General features: G+C 52.8%; 1 protein-coding gene across 2 annotated transcripts; it reads right to left on the bottom strand.

Annotated features, from left to right (window-relative positions):
- Nucleotides 1–14,687, bottom strand: NECAP1 (NECAP endocytosis associated 1). Of its 2 annotated transcripts, none has more exons than XM_075348273.1 (8): nt 14,540–14,687; nt 14,360–14,460; nt 12,546–12,650; nt 10,358–10,439; nt 8,773–8,881; nt 2,071–2,242; nt 1,612–1,702; nt 1–778 (listed from the first exon to the last, which is right to left on the bottom strand). In XM_075348273.1, exons 1-8 carry the CDS (start codon nt 14,632–14,634, stop codon nt 733–735), a joined length of 801 nt encoding a protein of 266 aa, XP_075204388.1. In that variant the 5' UTR covers nt 14,635–14,687; the 3' UTR covers nt 1–732. The 2 variants fall into 2 exon arrangements, with proteins under 2 accessions (XP_075204388.1, XP_075204387.1); XM_075348272.1 differs by having other exon boundaries at nt 1–781; nt 14,540–14,686.
- Between the last annotated feature and the right edge of the window lie 1,336 nt (nt 14,688–16,023).

The raw sequence follows: 16,023 nt of genomic DNA, 5'->3' as shown, positions 1-16,023 counted from the left end.
TGAAGTGTCCATACATTAAATTTATTTTATATACACTTTGTTCTTTTTCTTCCAGAATGATCACTATATAATAAATATGTTTCATGATTACGAGACAAGTTACACAAATCTATCTACCCCCTCCCCCACTTACCCTGCAGGAGGACATGATACGAGCAAAAAAAAACAATACGAGAGCCAAAAACGACAGGAAATAAAATCTTAGTAATTATCCGAGTGGACCGGGGCTCGGGGGGGCAGATCTGCTGAGTGCAAAAATCACCCACCCGACGAGGACGGCTCTACAGAGGCCTGGAGGGGCCAAACTAAGGTTGAAAATAGTAATTTAAAGAAAAACAAAAAAAATCCATTTGTTAATCGTCTGTAAACAAAGCAGCTCTGGTCCAGATTGGGCACTGAGGCCGGGTGGGCATCTTGGCGGCAGTGCACAATACCCTGCATGTACGTGTGGAATGGTTACAGTGTAGAACTAGCAGTTTGGGGGGGTTCGACAGATAGCAAAACAATGACATGGAAAATGGGGGCGCAGGCAGGAATAGGGGGACCAGGAGGAGCAGAAAAGGAAGAAAGAATGAGATGCACAACACGATGCCCCCTGGGAGACCCGCACAGCCCCAATAATGAGGAGACGTCACAATGATACGCGGCACGGAGCAGCTGGGCTTCCTGGCGGCGGACGGGGGACGGTCTGTTCTCCAGGGGAGAGAAAGGAAGAGGTTCCAGGAGCGACCATTAGAACTGAACCCAGCTAGAAGACTGCGGAGCTTGAGAGGACAGACTGCTGGACAGAAGAGAGAGCGCGAGCAGGTGAAGCCTCAGTGACATACAGCAGGAAGAACTACAAGTCTCAGCACAGGCCCCACCACCAGCAACAGCCGAGCGCAGAAACCCCAACCGGAAGACCATCAAGTTCAGACTTTGTGGAAGCGAGACACAAAAAGCTGCAACTACTGAGCAACACGGACCGCGGCCAAACAACTACTGAGCAACATACACTGCGGCCAAAGGAAAAACCCAAACTGCTGCTGTGCATCTTACTGCAGGAGTGCTGCCTTTTTTAATTTTTCTTTTTAAAGAAAACTTAATAAAATTGTGTCCAAAATAACATCACAATATATTTATCTATGGATGTCTGCAACACAGAAAAACCAACAAGTATGAGAGCCCAAATCAAGCCCTGAACATCACCAATAATTAGTATATTCCAGAGCTGCACTCACTATTCTGCTAGTACAGTCACTGTGTACATACATTACATTACTGATCCTGTATTATACTCCAGAGCTGCACTCACTATTCTGCTAGTACAGTCACTGTGTACATACATTACATTACTGATCCTGTATTATACTCCAGAGCTGCACTCACTATTCTTCTGGTGCAGTCACTGTGTACATACATTACATTACTGATCCTGAGTTACCTCCTGTATTATACTCCAGAGCTGCACTCACTATTCTGCTGGTGCAGTCACTGTGTACATACATTACATTACTGATCCTGAGTTACCTCCTGTATTATACTCCAGAGCTGCACTCACTATTCTGCTGGTGCAGTCACTGTGTACATACATTACTGATCTTGTCAGGGAATGTTTCTACACCTCCTCACCTGCTTGCAGTATTAAAATCCCCCCACAGGTCAGAGGAGGCCGGAGCAGCTTTAGGGGGTGGCAGCGGGGATCCCAAATCTAGCAGGATGTCTGAGGGAAAGAGAAAAAAAAGAAAGTAAATATTTGCACCCCCCGATTAGCAATTCAATTTTTGATTTCCGCTGCTATGGAACATTATAGTTGCTGACACGATCCTGGATGATGCTGGGATAACTGGTAATCAGCTTGGTGTTGTTGGGCCTCTAACACAGAAAGGGTAAAGGGCCACTGACATTCTTACAGGCGATAGCCCCTCCCCTTTGGCTTTTCAGACCCAATGTGGCACAGAAGGGTGATGAGGTTTCTGAGATATCTGCCTGGATGTGCCCTTGTGGGCGGCCTATAGCCGGGGGGTGTCAGCATATACTGAACAGTCCCTGGGGTGCTGTGACCCCGGGTGGGCAGCCGGACGCACGTACCTGGGCTGGTGGGCGTGTTGATGGGGGGAGGAGTGACATGATTCGATATTGGAGTGGTCATGGTGGCAGTTGGCGTTGGGATTTTCCCCCCGGGAGGAGGAGGAAGCAGAGCGATGCCCCCGGTGCCCGCGTTCCCCCGCGGCTTACAGGAGCCATCTTTCTTCTTTATGTTCTGTGAATACAAAAAAAAAAAAAAAGTTAAAAAATAAAGAAGGGAATTTTGTTTACTTACCGTAAATTCCTTTTCTTCTAGCTCTAATTGGGAGACCCAGACAATTGGGTTGTATAGGCTATGCCTCCGGAGGCCGCACAAAGTACTACACTTAAAAGTGTTAAGCCCCTCCCCTTCTGCCTATACACCCCCCGTGCTCCCACGGGCTCCTCAGTTTTGGTGCAAAAGCAAGAAGGAGGAAAAAGAATTATAAACTGGTTTAAAGTAACTTCAATCCGAAGGAATATCGGAGAACTGAAACCATTCAACATGAACAACATGTGTACACAAAAAAACAGGGGCGGGTGCTGGGTCTCCCAATTAGAGCTAGAAGAAAAGGAATTTACGGTAAGTAAACAAAATTCCCTTCTTCTTTGTCGCTCTATTGGGAGACCCAGACAATTGGGACGTCCAAAAGCAGTCCCTGGGTGGGTAAAATAATACCTCGTAAGAGAGCCGTAAAACGGCCTCTTCCTACAGGTGGGCAACTGCCGCCTGAAGGACTCGTCTACCTAGGCTGGCATCCGCCGAAGCATAGGTATGCACTTGATAGTGCTTCGTGAAAGTGTGCAGGCTCGACCAGGTAGCCGCCTGACACACCTGCTGAGCCGTAGCCTGGTGCCTCAAAGCCCAGGACGCGCCCACGGCTCTGGTAGAATGGGCCTTCAGCCCTGAGGGAACCGGAAGCCCAGCCGAACGGTAAGCTTCGATAATTGGCTCCTTGATCCACCGAGCCAGGGTTGATTTGGAAGCCTGTGACCCTTTACGCTGGCCAGCGACAAGGACAAAGAGTGCATCCGAGCGGCGCAGGGGCGCCGTACGAGAAATGTAGAGTCTGAGTGCTCTCACCAGATCTAACAAGTGCAAATCCTTTTCACATTGGTGAACTGGATGAGGACAAAAAGAAGGTAAGGAGATATCCTGATTGAGATGAAAGGGGGATACCACCTTAGGGAGAAATTCCGGAACCGGACGTAGAACCACCTTGTCCTGGTGAAACACCAGGAAAGGGGTTTTGCATGACAGCGCTGCTAGCTCAGACACTCTCCGAAGTGAAGTGACTGCTACTAGAAAAACCACTTTCTGCGAAAGGCGTGAGAGAGAAATATCTCTCATTGGCTCGAATGGTGGTTTCTGAAGAACCAGCAGCACCCTGTTCAGATCCCAGGGTTCTAACGGCCGCTTGTAAGGAGGGACGATGTGACAAACCCCCTGCAGGAACGTGCGTACCTGTGGAAGTCTGGCTAGGCGCTTCTGGAAAAACACAGAGCGCTGAGACTTGTCCCTTAAGAGAGCCGAGCGACAAACCCTTTTCCAGTCCAGATTGAAGGAAGGACAGAAAAGCGGGCAAGGCAAAAGGCCAGGGAGAAATACCCTGAGCAGAGCACCACGACAGGAAAATTTTCCACGTCCTGTGGTAGATTTTTGCGGACGTTGGTTTCCTAGCTTGTCTCATAGTGGCAATGACGTCTTGAGATAACCCTGAAGACGCTAGGATCCAGGACTCAATGGCCACACAGTCAGGTTGAGGGCCGCAGAATTCAGATGGAAAAACGGCCCTTGAGATAGCAAGTCTGGTCGGTCTGGTAGTGCCCACGGTTGGCCGACCGTGAGATGCCACAGATCCGGGTACCACGACCGCCTCGGCCAGTCTGGAGCGACGAGGATGACGCGGCGGCATTCGGCCCTGATCTTGCGTAACACTCTGGGCAACAGTGCCAGCGGAGGAAACGCATAAGGGAGCTGAAACTGCGACCAATCCTGAACTAAGGCGTCTGCCGCCAGAGCTCTGGGATCTTGAGACCGTGCCATGAACATTGGTACCTTGTTGTTGTGCCGGGACGCCATGAGGTCGACGTCCGGCACCCCCCAGCGGCAACAGATCTCCTGGAACACGTCCGGGTGAAGGGACCATTCCCCTGCGTCCATGCCCTGGCGACTGAGATAGTCTGCTTCCCAGTTTTCCACGCCTGGGATGTGAACTGCGGATATGGTGGAGGCCGTGGCTTCCACCCACATCAAAATCCGCCGGACTTCCTGGAAGGCTTGCCGGCTGCGTGTGCCGCCTTGGTGGTTGATGTATGCCACCGCTGTGGAGTTGTCCGACTGAATTCGGATCTGCTTGCCCTTCAACCACTGCTGGAACGCTTTCAGGGCAAGATACACTGCCCGTATTTCCAGAACATTGATCTGAAGCGAGGACTCTTGCTGGGTCCACGTACCCTGAGCCCTGTGGTGGAGAAAAACCGCTCCCCACCCTGACAGACTCGCGTCCGTCGTGACTACTTCCCAGGATGGGGGTAGGAAGGATTTCCCCTTCGATAATGAAGTGGGAAGAAGCCACCACCGAAGGGAAGCTTTGGTCGCCTGAGAGAGGGAGACGGTCCTGTCGAGGGACGTCGGCTTCCTGTCCCATTTGCGTAAGATGTCCCATTGAAGGGGACGCAGGTGAAACTGCGCGAAAGGGACTGCCTCCATTGCTGCCACCATCTTCCCCAGGAAGTGCATGAGGCGCCTCAAGGGGTGTGACTGGCCTTGAAGGAGAGATTGTACCCCTTTCTGTAGTGACTGCTGCTTGATCAGCGGAAGCTTCACTATCGCTGAGAGGGTATGAAACTCCATGCCAAGGTATGTCAGCGATTGGGCCGGTGTCAGATTTGACTTTGGAAAATTGATGATCCACCCGAAACCCTGGAGAGTCTCCAGGGTAGCGTCGAGGCTGCGTTGGCATGCCTCTTGAGAGGTGCCTTGATTAGCAGATCGTCCAAGTACGGGATCACCGAGTAACCCTGCGAGTGTAGGAGCGCTACTACAGTAGCCATCACCTTGGTAAAAACCCGTGGGGCTGTTGACAGGCCGAACGGCAGTGCCACAAATTGCAGGTGTTCGTTTCCTATGGCGAAGCGCAAGAAGCGCTGGTGCTCTGGAGCAATCGGTACGTGGAGATAAGCATCTTTGATATCGATCGATGCAAGGAAATCTCCTTGGGACATTGAGGCGATGACGGAGCGGAGGGATTCCATCCTGAACCGTCGGGTTTTTACGTGTTTGTTGAGCAGTTTCAGGTCCAGGACCGGGCGGAAAGACCCGTCCTTCTTTGGGACCACAAACAAGTTGGAGTAAAAACCGTGGCTCTGTTGCTGAAGAGGAACAGGGACCACCACTCCTTCCGCCTTCAGAGTGCCCAGCGCCTGCAGAAGAGCCTCGGCTCGCTCGGGAGGCGGGGATGACCTGAAGAATCGAGTCGGGGGACGAGAGGTGAACTCTATCTTGTAACCGTGAGACAGAATGTCTCTCACCCAACGGTCTTTTACCCGTGGCAGCCAGGTGTCGCAAAAGCGGGAAAGCCTGCCACCGACCGAGGATGCTACTAGAGGAGGTCGAAAGTCATGAGGAAGCCGCTTTGTTAGCGGCGCCTCCGGTGGTCTTTTTAGGACGTGACTTAGACCGCCATGCATCAGAGTTCCTTTGTTCCTTCTGAGACCCTTTGGACGAGGAGAATTGGGACCTGCCTGCGCCCCGAAAGGACCGAAACCTCGACTGCCCTCTCCTCTGTTGGGGTATGTTCTGTTTGGGCTGGGGTAAGGATGTATCCTTTCCCTTGGATTGTTTGATGATTTCATCCAGACGCTCGCCAAACAGCCTGTCGCCAGAAATTGGCAAACTGGTTAAGCGCTTTTTGGAAGCAGAATCTGCCTTCCATTCCCGTAGCCACAAGGCCCTGCGGAGTACCACCGAATTGGCGGCCGCAACCGCCGTACGGCTCGCAGAGTCCAGGACAGCATTAATAGCGTAAGACGCAATTGCCGAGGTCTGGGTGGTAATGGATGCCACTTGTGGCGCAGCCGCTTCAATTTGCGCCTGACCTGCTGAGATAGCTTGTAGCGCCCATACGGCTGCGAATGCTGGGGCAAAAGAAGCTCCGATAGCTTCATAGATGGATTTCAACCAGAGCTCCATCTGCCTGTCAGTGGCATCTTTGAGCGAGGCCCCATCTTCCACTGCAAGTATGGATCTAGCCGCCAGTCTGGAGATTGGAGGATCCACTTTGGGACACTGAGTCCAACCTTTAACCACGTCAGGGGGAAAAGGATAACGTGTATCCTTAAGGCGCTTAGAAAAACGCTTATCTGGACAAGCATGGTGATTCTGGACTGCCTCTCTGAAATCAGAGTGGTCTAGAAACATACTCGGTGTACGCTTGGGAAACCTGAAACGGAATTTCTCCTGCTGAGAAGCCGACTCCTCCGCCGGAGGAGCTGAGGGAGAAATATCCAACATACGATTGATGGACGCAATAAGGTCGTTCACTATGGCGTCCCCGTCTGGAGTATTAAGATTGAGAGCGCCCTCAGGATCAGAATCCTGATCAGCTGTCTCCGCATCATCAACCAGAGATTCCCCCCGCTGAGACCCTGAACAATATGATGTCGAGGGAAATTCTAAGCGAGCCCGCTTATTCGGTCTGGGGCTGGGGTCTAAGTCATAACCCTCAGCCTGGGATGTATGAGATACCCCGGGAGGACATTGTTGGACCAACTGAGGGGGGTCAGGGGACAATGATTCAACAGAGTCCCTTTGCTGAGATACCGGCCTGGACTGCAAGGCTTCTAGTATCTTAGCCATAGTCTCAGAGAGTTTTGCAAACTCAGTCCCCGTCACCTGGACAGTGTCAACAGGTGGCTCCCCCTGGGCCCCTCTTAGCAGAGGCTCTGGCTGAATAAGTGCCACAGGGGCCGAACAGTGCACACAATGAGGGTCAGTGGAACCTGCCGGTAGTGGGGTCATACATGCGGCGCAGGCAGCATAATAAGCCTGTGTTTTGGCACCCCTGCCTTTTGTGGGCGCCATGCTATTGTTTTCCCTGTGTAACACAATAGGGTATATAGCCAGAATGGACTGTGCTCATACAGTGTAGAGTATATACTATACACAAATAATGTATCAATACACTACAGCACCATGGGGCTAGCACCAACAGGTGCTGCTTACCACCCGCTTTAAAACGGTTGTGAGGCCACCAGAGACCGTGTCTGGGTCTCCCAGGGTTAATCCCTCTCTGCAGCGTCGGAGGAGCTGACAGGAATGGCTGCGGCGTCCTGACGAGAGGAGGGAGCCGTGGGCGTGGCCGAGAAAGTGCGGGAACTGGTGCCTGCACTGTGCACAGTGAGAGGGGTGGAGTATGCAAATCATACTCCAGCCCTCAGTGCTGCTCGTTCCGTGCAGCGTCCCGCCCTTCCCCCTGCCTGTCAGGGCTGAGGGCGGGAGAAAGGGAAAACTAGGCCGCAAGTAAGCCGGGGACTCGAGTATAAGCGTGTCCGCCGTAAAAGAGCGGTACACGCCGAAGTCCCCGGCGAACTACAAGTCCCAGCCGCGCCGCAGTTTCCCATGGCAGCGGCGGTTAGCGCGGTAGCCCCTACATATAAACACACTCAGCGACGCTGAGTGTGTAATGGCACATTTAACCCGGTCAGCGCCGCGGCCCGGTGCACTAGCACACCCAGCAAAGCTGAGGTGTTGCCGTGCGCGGTCCCCACAGGGATACAGAGTACCTTCACGTAGCAGGGCCATGTCCCTGAACGGTACCCGGCTCCTATCCAGCAGGCTCCACAGGAGTTGTGGATGAAGCACGGTCTCAGTGCCTGGAGACCGATAAGATCCCACTTCGCCCAGAGCCCTGAGGGGGATGGGGAAGGAAAGCAGCATGTGGGCTCCAGCCTCCGTACCCGCAATGGATACCTCAACCTTAACAACACCGCCGACAAGAGTGGGGTGAGAAGGGAGCATGCTGGGGGCCCTATATGGCCCACTTGTCTTCCATCCGACATGGTCAGCAGCTGCTGCTGACCAATCTGTGGAGCTGTGCGTGCGTGTCTGACCTCCTTCGCACAAAGCAAAAAACTGAGGAGCCCGTGGGAGCACGGGGGGTGTATAGGCAGAAGGGGAGGGGCTTAACACTTTTAAGTGTAGTACTTTGTGCGGCCTCCGGAGGCATAGCCTATACAACCCAATTGTCTGGGTCTCCCAATAGAGCGACAAAGAAATTACATTTTGTTTTTAAACTGCAAATTGCTTGTAAAACCTGGAGACTGCGATTTACCTCTTATAAAAATCGTCGCCATTTTCAAGAACAGAGATATTTTTTTTATTCTATTGTTTACTGCTTGAAGCCCAGGCTAGCGGCCACTTCAGCACTCCATCAGAGGTGGCCGGTCTCCTAGGAAAGGAGCGCAGCACTTACAAGCGCAGCGGCTGTAAACTGGCCAGGATCGCTGGCTCCTACCCCTCCAATGCTGCAGAGGTAAAGCTGCCGCTCCTTGGGAGAGCGCACAATTGGCTGGTCTGATCTGTCAATCATCAGGAGCGCAGCGCTCCCCACAGACGACCAGGAAGCTGGGTGGAAGGGGAGCGCTGCGCTCCTGATGAAATAGGACGGGAAGGAAAATATTAATCCCACATAGGACCCCGGAGCGGCCACACGAGGCACATACCCCGATGTTCAGTTTGATTGTCTGGCCTTCTTTAAATCCCAAATCCAGCTTGGGTTGATTGTCCTGCCCTTGGGGTTCTTTGGAGAAATCAGATTCCTGCTTCACCCACCTGCGGAGAGAGGAAAGCGGCCGGAGGGTTTAGTGTCCTTACATGTTGTTATGTTACCATCAGGCCGTAATTCCCCATGTATGTATGACGGACCACCCCCAGACTCCTCGTATGTATGACGGACCCCCATCGCCCCCAGACTCCTCGTATGTATGACGGACCGCCCAGACTCCTCAGGTGGAAATCAGCCCAGTTCTGCAGGGATTCATTTAAAGACCTTGCCCAGTATGGACTCTTGAATAGTGGGCCGATGCCTCCTCGGTTGGTGGCCATATTGGTCATCAGCCAGGTTTTTGAGGACTACATAACTGGACAGAAAATAACAGGCATTATTATAAGGGAATTCCTTCCTGTGGGGTGATGGATTGTCACTACTTCCCCATCAGAGGTGTCCGACCTCTGGGATCTGAACTGATCCTGAAAATGATTGGACGGCGGATCTCATTTAGTGCTGCGCCCCCTTCCCCTATGATTTCCTGCCCAGTGCTGCCCCCGGCAGCCGCTAGACATAGGTCTACAGATGGATATCCCTGCAGATTACAGAACTCTGCCATCATTATAAAAAAATACTGAGAAACATCCTGGGGGTCCTCCAGCTGCATTCATCACTGGGATAGTTGTATGACCTCTGAGGGTCTGGCCGCTGTGATCCCCACTGATCCTGACACCATGCCTATGCGAATGGGGCTTCACCACCTCTTGGCATCTTCATTAGTGGTTGTAGTGGCGGTCGAGCATGGGCTCCATTATTACAGTGAATCAGAGGGACCCCCAGTGATCAGACTTTGGCACATTTATCTTCCCTTGCCCATCACTGGTTTCTGACAGTCTTGGGTGGTCTCTAGATCTCCGCAGTGGTGCTGACAGTGATGTAACGCTACGGCCTCGAGCGGTGGGCCAACACACAGCAGGTACATTACCCGTCTCCACAACATTTTGCACTCACACTTCTGGAAACCCAAGAGAATCATAGGCTATGTTTTGAGGGGAAATTTTAACCCTGCGCTTTACAGTTATTCACCAAAAACCTGCCTCCGTTAAAGCGAATGGAGCTGGAAGCCACAGTGCAGCCAGAACTTCAGAAGAATGCGCAGCCACGCCCTTAAATGGAATGTTGGCGTGTCACAATGCAGCCAGGGAAAGAGGCAGACACAGACGGGGTAAGACAGAGACAGACGGGGTAAGACAGAGACAGACGGGGTAAGACAGAGACAGAAAAATATATACAGAGGGGGAGAAAGACATAATTACATTTCTATCTATTTGTTTTGTGGTTTTTGTGTGCAGAATACATTTTTGTTAATACATTCATTTTGTTAACAGCAGTTATTAACCCGGGCGAAGCCGGGGAGTACAGCCAGTTCCTTATAAATTGAAGGGTTTTTACAAAAACACCAAATTCTGCACAGGAGACTTTACTGCAAAAAAGACAGAAACCCCCTTGAGACGTCGGCCGCGGCTCGGTCTCGCACTCACTTGAAGTGATCCTGTAAGGAGACATTGAAGTCAAAGGCATCACCCCGATCTGCAAACCCAATGCCGATGAAGGCGCTTCTTCCTAGGAGAGATGAGAAATGAGGATGAGGAACGTGGGCAGAGATCTGCGGGAGCCGGTGCTGCCTGTTACCCACCATTATATCACCTCTGTGCCTGCAGTGCTGCCCATGTGGGGGATCCCTGAATCATCCGTGTGGATGTGCTGCTTTAGCTCCATCAGCCCCCCCCCCCCCCCATCACTGTGACACGCATGGTATCGCGCTGGGACAAAGTACAAGGCCATCTTTGGTCTAAGTGCCGAGCAAATATTCCCTTCCCCCTTTCATCGTGAATTCCAGGTTATGACGTTCTACACTGTGTGCAGAGTTATTAGGCAAATGAGTATTTTGATCACATGATGCTCGTTATACATGTCGTCCTACTCCAAGCTGCATAGGCTGAGAGCCAACTACCAATGAAGTAAATCAGGTGATGTGCACCTCTGTAATGAGGAGGGGTGCGGTGTAATGACATCAACACCCTATATAAGGGGTGCTTAATTATTAGGCAACTTCCTTTCCTTTGGCAAAATGGGTCAGAAGAGAGATTTGACGGGCTCTGAAAAGTCCATATTGTGCGATGTCTTGCAGAGGGACGCAGCAGTCTTGAAATTGTCAAACGTTTGAAGTGTGATCACCGAACAATCAAGCGTTACATGGCAAATAGCCAACAGGGTCGCAAGAAGCGTGTTGGGCAAGAAAGGCGCAAAATAACTGCCCATGAATTGAGGAAAATCAAGCGTGAAGCTGCTAAGATGCCATTTGCCACCAGTTTGTCCATATTTCAGAGCTGCAACGTTACTGGAGTATCAAAAAGCACAAGGTGTGCCATACTCAGGGACATGGCCAAGGTAAGGAAGGCTGAAAACCACCACCTCTGACCAAGAAACATAAGATAAAACATCAAGACTGGGCCAAGAAATATCTGAAGACTGATTTTTCACAGGTTTTATGGACTGATGAAATGAGAGTGACTCTTGATGGGCAGATGGATGGGCCAGAGGCTGGATCAGTAAAGGGCAGAGAGCTCCGCTCCGACTCAGACGCCAGCAAGGTGGAGGTGGGCACTGGTATGGACTGGGATCATCAAAGATCAACTTGTGGGACCTTTTCGGGTTGAGGATGGAGTGAAGCTCAACTCCCAGACCTACTGCCAGTTCCTGGAAGACAACTTCTTCAAGCAGTGGTACAGGAAGAAGTCGCTATCGTACAAGAAAAACATGATTTTCATGCAGGGCAATGCTCCATCACATGCATCCAACTACTCCACAGCGTGGCCGGCCAGTAAAGGTCTAAAAGATGAAGAAATAATGACATGGCCCCCTTGTTCCCCTGATCTGAACCCCATAGAGAACCTGTGGTCCCTCATAAAATGTGAGATCTACAGGGAGGGAAAACAGTCCACCCCTGGGAGCAGTGTCTGGAGGCTGTGGTGGCTGCTGCACGCAATGTGGATCGTAAACAGATCAAGCAATGACAGAATCTATGGATGGTCGGCTGCTGAGTGTCATCAGAAAGAAAAGGGGGCTATATTGGGCACTCATTTTTTTGGGTTTTGTTTTTGCATGTCAGAAATGTTTATTTCTAAATTTTGTGCAGTTATATTGGTTTACCTGGTGAAAATAAACAAGTGAGATGGGAATAGATTTGGTTTTTATTAAGTTGCCTAATAATTCTGCACAGTAATAGTCACCTGCACAAACAGATCCTCCTAAGAGAGCCAAATCTAAAAAACCCCTCCAACTTCCAAAAATATTAAGCTTTGATATTTATGAGTCTTTTGGGCTGATTGAGAACATAGTTATTGATCAATAAATAAAAAAAAAAAAAAAAAAATTCCTCAAATACAACTTGCCTAATAATTCTGCACACGGTGTATTTCTGCCTAATTGACATTGGTGTGTGATATATTTGTTATTGCAGAGGTTAGCGGGAGCTCATCGGATCGCTGACACAGCAGCGTGCATTGTATTCCACCGTGGAGCCCTCCTTGCTGACGCTTCCTCCCGGCACATATCTGCTGACGCTTCCTCCCGGCACATATCTGCTGACGCTTCCTCCCGGCACATATCTGCTGACGCTTCCTCCCGGCACATATCTGCTGACGCTTCCTCCACATCAGCACTTACCGTTTCCGTCCTGAATCCTGATCACAAAGTAACGGCTGGAGTCAGTCACCGTCTCCACCGCGATCCCAGGAAACTGATCCACCGGAGCCTGAGCAAAGAGCTCCCCTGCGGGAGAGACGAGAGGTGTGAGGCAGACGGGGCCGCAGGGACCGGCCATGTGTGTAATGACCCCTAATCTGCGGGGGATCAGTGACACCCCCATAGTGTCCCACGTGGGCACAATACAGGCTGCTACCCCCTCCCGTCAGACAACGGTACTGAGACTAGTGGTTCCCTCCGCTAAAAGAAAACGTCAGTAACCAGACATTGATATTTGGGGTGTCAGCGCTCCTCGTCCGCACCACTAACCCCCCCCCCCCCCCACACACATCAGGTGCATGTCATATACTGTATCATGAGGGGGTCAGCAGATTTCTAACATATTTAACAGGGATATTCTCATCTCCAAGATCCTATCCCAATATGTAATAGGTGTAATAATAATAAATAGTATATACCTTTAATTAGAGGTGTAGTAGAGTTCTCCTGATTCATTATGTTTCTTACCTCATGTGCAGGGCATTGTAGGACCTTAGGTATTCATGGTTACGACCATGCAGATAGTCACAGTTACTTAGTTAGTTGCGTTTGATCGTAACCATGGATACCTAAACTCCTGCAATGCCCTGCACATGAGGTAAGCGACATAGAAATGTAGTATAGTTGTCCTGATTCACTAATTGGATGAATTCGCTATTATTATTCCTACTACAGATTGGGATAGGATCATGGAGATGGGAGTACCCCCGTAACACTCCGTGAATGTCAAGATCTCTGATTGATGTCATTCAATAATCATCTGTGGAAGTAAGGAAGTGCGCAGGGGGCAGAGCGCGGCAGGGGGCAGAGCGCGGCAGGGGGCAGAGCGCGGCAGGGGGCAGAGCGCGGCAGGGGGCAGAGCGCGGCAGGGGGCAGAGCGCGGCAGGGGGCAGAGCGCGGCAGGGGGCAGAGCGCGGCAGGGGGCAGAGCGCGCAGGGGGCAGAGCGCGCAGGGGGCGGAACGTGGAGACAGAGGATGGGGCCAGGCGACTGGAGGCGCAGCCGGAGGGGGTGAGGCGACAGGAGGCGCAGCCGGAGGGGGTGAGGCGACAGGAGGCGCAGCCGGAGGGGGTGAGGCGACAGGAGGCGCAGCCGGAGGGGGTGAGGCGACAGGAGGCGCAGCCGGAGGGGGTGAGGCGACAGGAGGCGCAGCCGGAGGGGGTGAGGCGACAGGAGGCGCAGCCGGAGGGGGTGAGGCGACAGGAGGCGCAGCCGGAGGGGGTGAGGCGACAGGAGGCGCAGCCGGAGGGGGTGAGGCGACAGGAGGCGCAGCCGGAGGGGGTGAGGCGACAGGAGGCGCAGCCGGAGGGGGTGAGGCGACAGGAGGCGCAGCCGGAGGGGGTGAGGCGACAGGAGGCGCAGCCGGAGGGGGTGAGGCGACAGGAGGCGCAGCCGGAGGGGGTGAGGCGACAGGAGGCGCAGCCGGAGGGGGTGAGGCGACAGGAGGCGCAGCCGGAGGGGGTGAGGCGACAGGAGGCGCAGCCGGAGGGGGTGAGGCGACAGGAGGCGCAGCCGGAGGGGTCCAGTGACAGGAGGCGCAGCCGGAGGGGGTGAGGCGACAGGAGGCGCAGCCGGAGGGGGTGAGGCGACAGGAGGCGCAGCCGGAGGGGGTGAGGCGACAGGAGGCGCAGCCGGAGGGGGTGAGGCGACAGGAGGCGCAGCCGGAGGGGGTGAGGCAACAGGAGGCGCAGCCGGAGGGGTCCAGTGACAGGAGGCGCAGCCGGAGGTTGTCGGTACCTGACACCTTGTCCTCCAGCTTGATGAAGGCCACCTTCCCCTTGGAGGTCAGCCGCATCCTCCCCGTCCAGTCCGGCTGGTCCAGCTTCCAGTCCGAGGCCCTGCGGACACATCGTGCGGTCAGGACTGCGGTGACAGCGCGGGGCACACGGGACACGCTCCGCCGCTGCCGCCTCTCACCTGTAGCCCCGGTTGGACGCTCTCGGCGGGATCCGGTAGACGCTGATCTCAGGCTTCACACACAGCACGGACTCGTACTCAGCCTCCGCCGCCATCTTTACCGAACCTACCAGCTGACAGGCCGACTTCCGTCATCACCATGGAGACAGCATCCGGCCGCCATCTTTACCGTCACCTGCATCACGTGATGACAGCCGCATTCCAGCTCTGCAGGTGACGTCATGTGCAGTACCTACATACAGACTGGTGGCGCCGCTGTCGCACGTCTGGCGATCGCTGAGTGTGTTACTGTTTGGCGTCTCCTCCGCTGCCGTGTAATTGCCGTGATGCTACAGCGGCGCCTACAGACCACAGAGGGTACTGCACAGATCTTACTGTGAAATTCCAAACGTCTCCATTCACTGAGAGCAAGCAGAGATACTGAAAATGAAGCATGGAAACGTTTACTGGAGAGTGGTCACTCATGGTGACAGACATGGCGGCCGACAGGTCACCGACCCTCAACAGAACAGACACGAACCGTGTACCGGCCGCGTCCCCACATAGCTTCACTGTATGATCTAGTTACATAGGTTGGTCCCTCTAGGTCACCTCTGGCTTTTCTGTCTGTAGAGCCGTGTTCACACGTCACATAAATCCGCTGTCAAACTACTCAATAACAACCTCCTCTGATTATTGCATTTTTGCTGCATTTTTTATGCTTTTTCCGCATTATTTGATGGGTTTTTAATGTGTTTTTTTGTGGTACAGAAGCCTCTAGAGAAAAAAGAAGCACAAAACCCGCAGAATTCATGAGATCACATCCACTTTGCTTGGATGGTGAAACAGAATTTCTGTGCAAAAAAGCAGAAAAAACGCAGCATTTTTATACTATATGTGAACACGGACTAAAGCTAATGTGATTAATGACGTTTCCGCCCCCTGACGCTAAAGACGCCCTGAAATCTGCGGTTTTGGTGCCTTTTCCTCTATAACCTTCTATGTGGAGCCTGAAACCCATTTTTAGGTGCAGAATCAAAGCTTTTCTGTTCTATTAAAAAAGTATTAAAAAATAGTGATGAGTGAGCAGTAAAATGCTCGAGGACTCGGTACTCGAATCGAGGGGGTCGGACGCTCGGGTGCTCGGTACTCGAATCGAGGGTGTCGGACGCACGGGTGCTCGGTACTCGAATCGAGGGGGTCGGACGCTCGGGTGCTCGGTACTCGAATCGAGGGGGTCGGACGCTCGGGTGCTCCGTACTCGAATCGAGGGGGTCGGACGCTCGAGTACTCAGTACTCAAATCGAGGGGGTCGGACGCATGGGTGCTCGGTACTCAAATTGAGGGGGTCAGACGCTCGGGTGCTCGATACTCGAATTGAGGGGGTCGGACGCTCGGTACTCAAATCGAGGGGGTCGGACACACGGGTGCTCGGTACTCGAATCGAGGGGGTCGGACGCTCGGGTGCTTGGTACTCGAATCGAGGGGGTCGGACGCTCGGGTGC

The sequence above is a fragment of the Anomaloglossus baeobatrachus genome, chromosome 5, assembly GCF_048569485.1.
Source record: "Anomaloglossus baeobatrachus isolate aAnoBae1 chromosome 5, aAnoBae1.hap1, whole genome shotgun sequence".
Classification (NCBI taxonomy): Eukaryota; Metazoa; Chordata; class Amphibia; order Anura; family Aromobatidae; genus Anomaloglossus; species Anomaloglossus baeobatrachus.
This window is presented reverse-complemented; position numbering and strand designations above follow the sequence as displayed.

Bases quoted from the DNA above. Each gene is read 5' to 3' on its own strand.
- NECAP1 (XM_075348272.1), bottom strand. From the start codon at position 14,634: ATGGCGGCGGAGGCTGAGTACGAGTCCGTGCTGTGTGTGAAGCCTGAG. The intron at 14,461-14,539 runs GTGAGAGGCGGC...ATGTGTCCGCAG, and splicing joins GCGTCCAACCGGGGCTACAG to GGCCTCGGACTGGAAGCTGG. The intron at 8,882-10,357 runs GTGAGTGCGAGA...CTCTCTCCGCAG, and splicing joins TCCTTACAGGATCACTTCAA to GTGGGTGAAGCAGGAATCTG.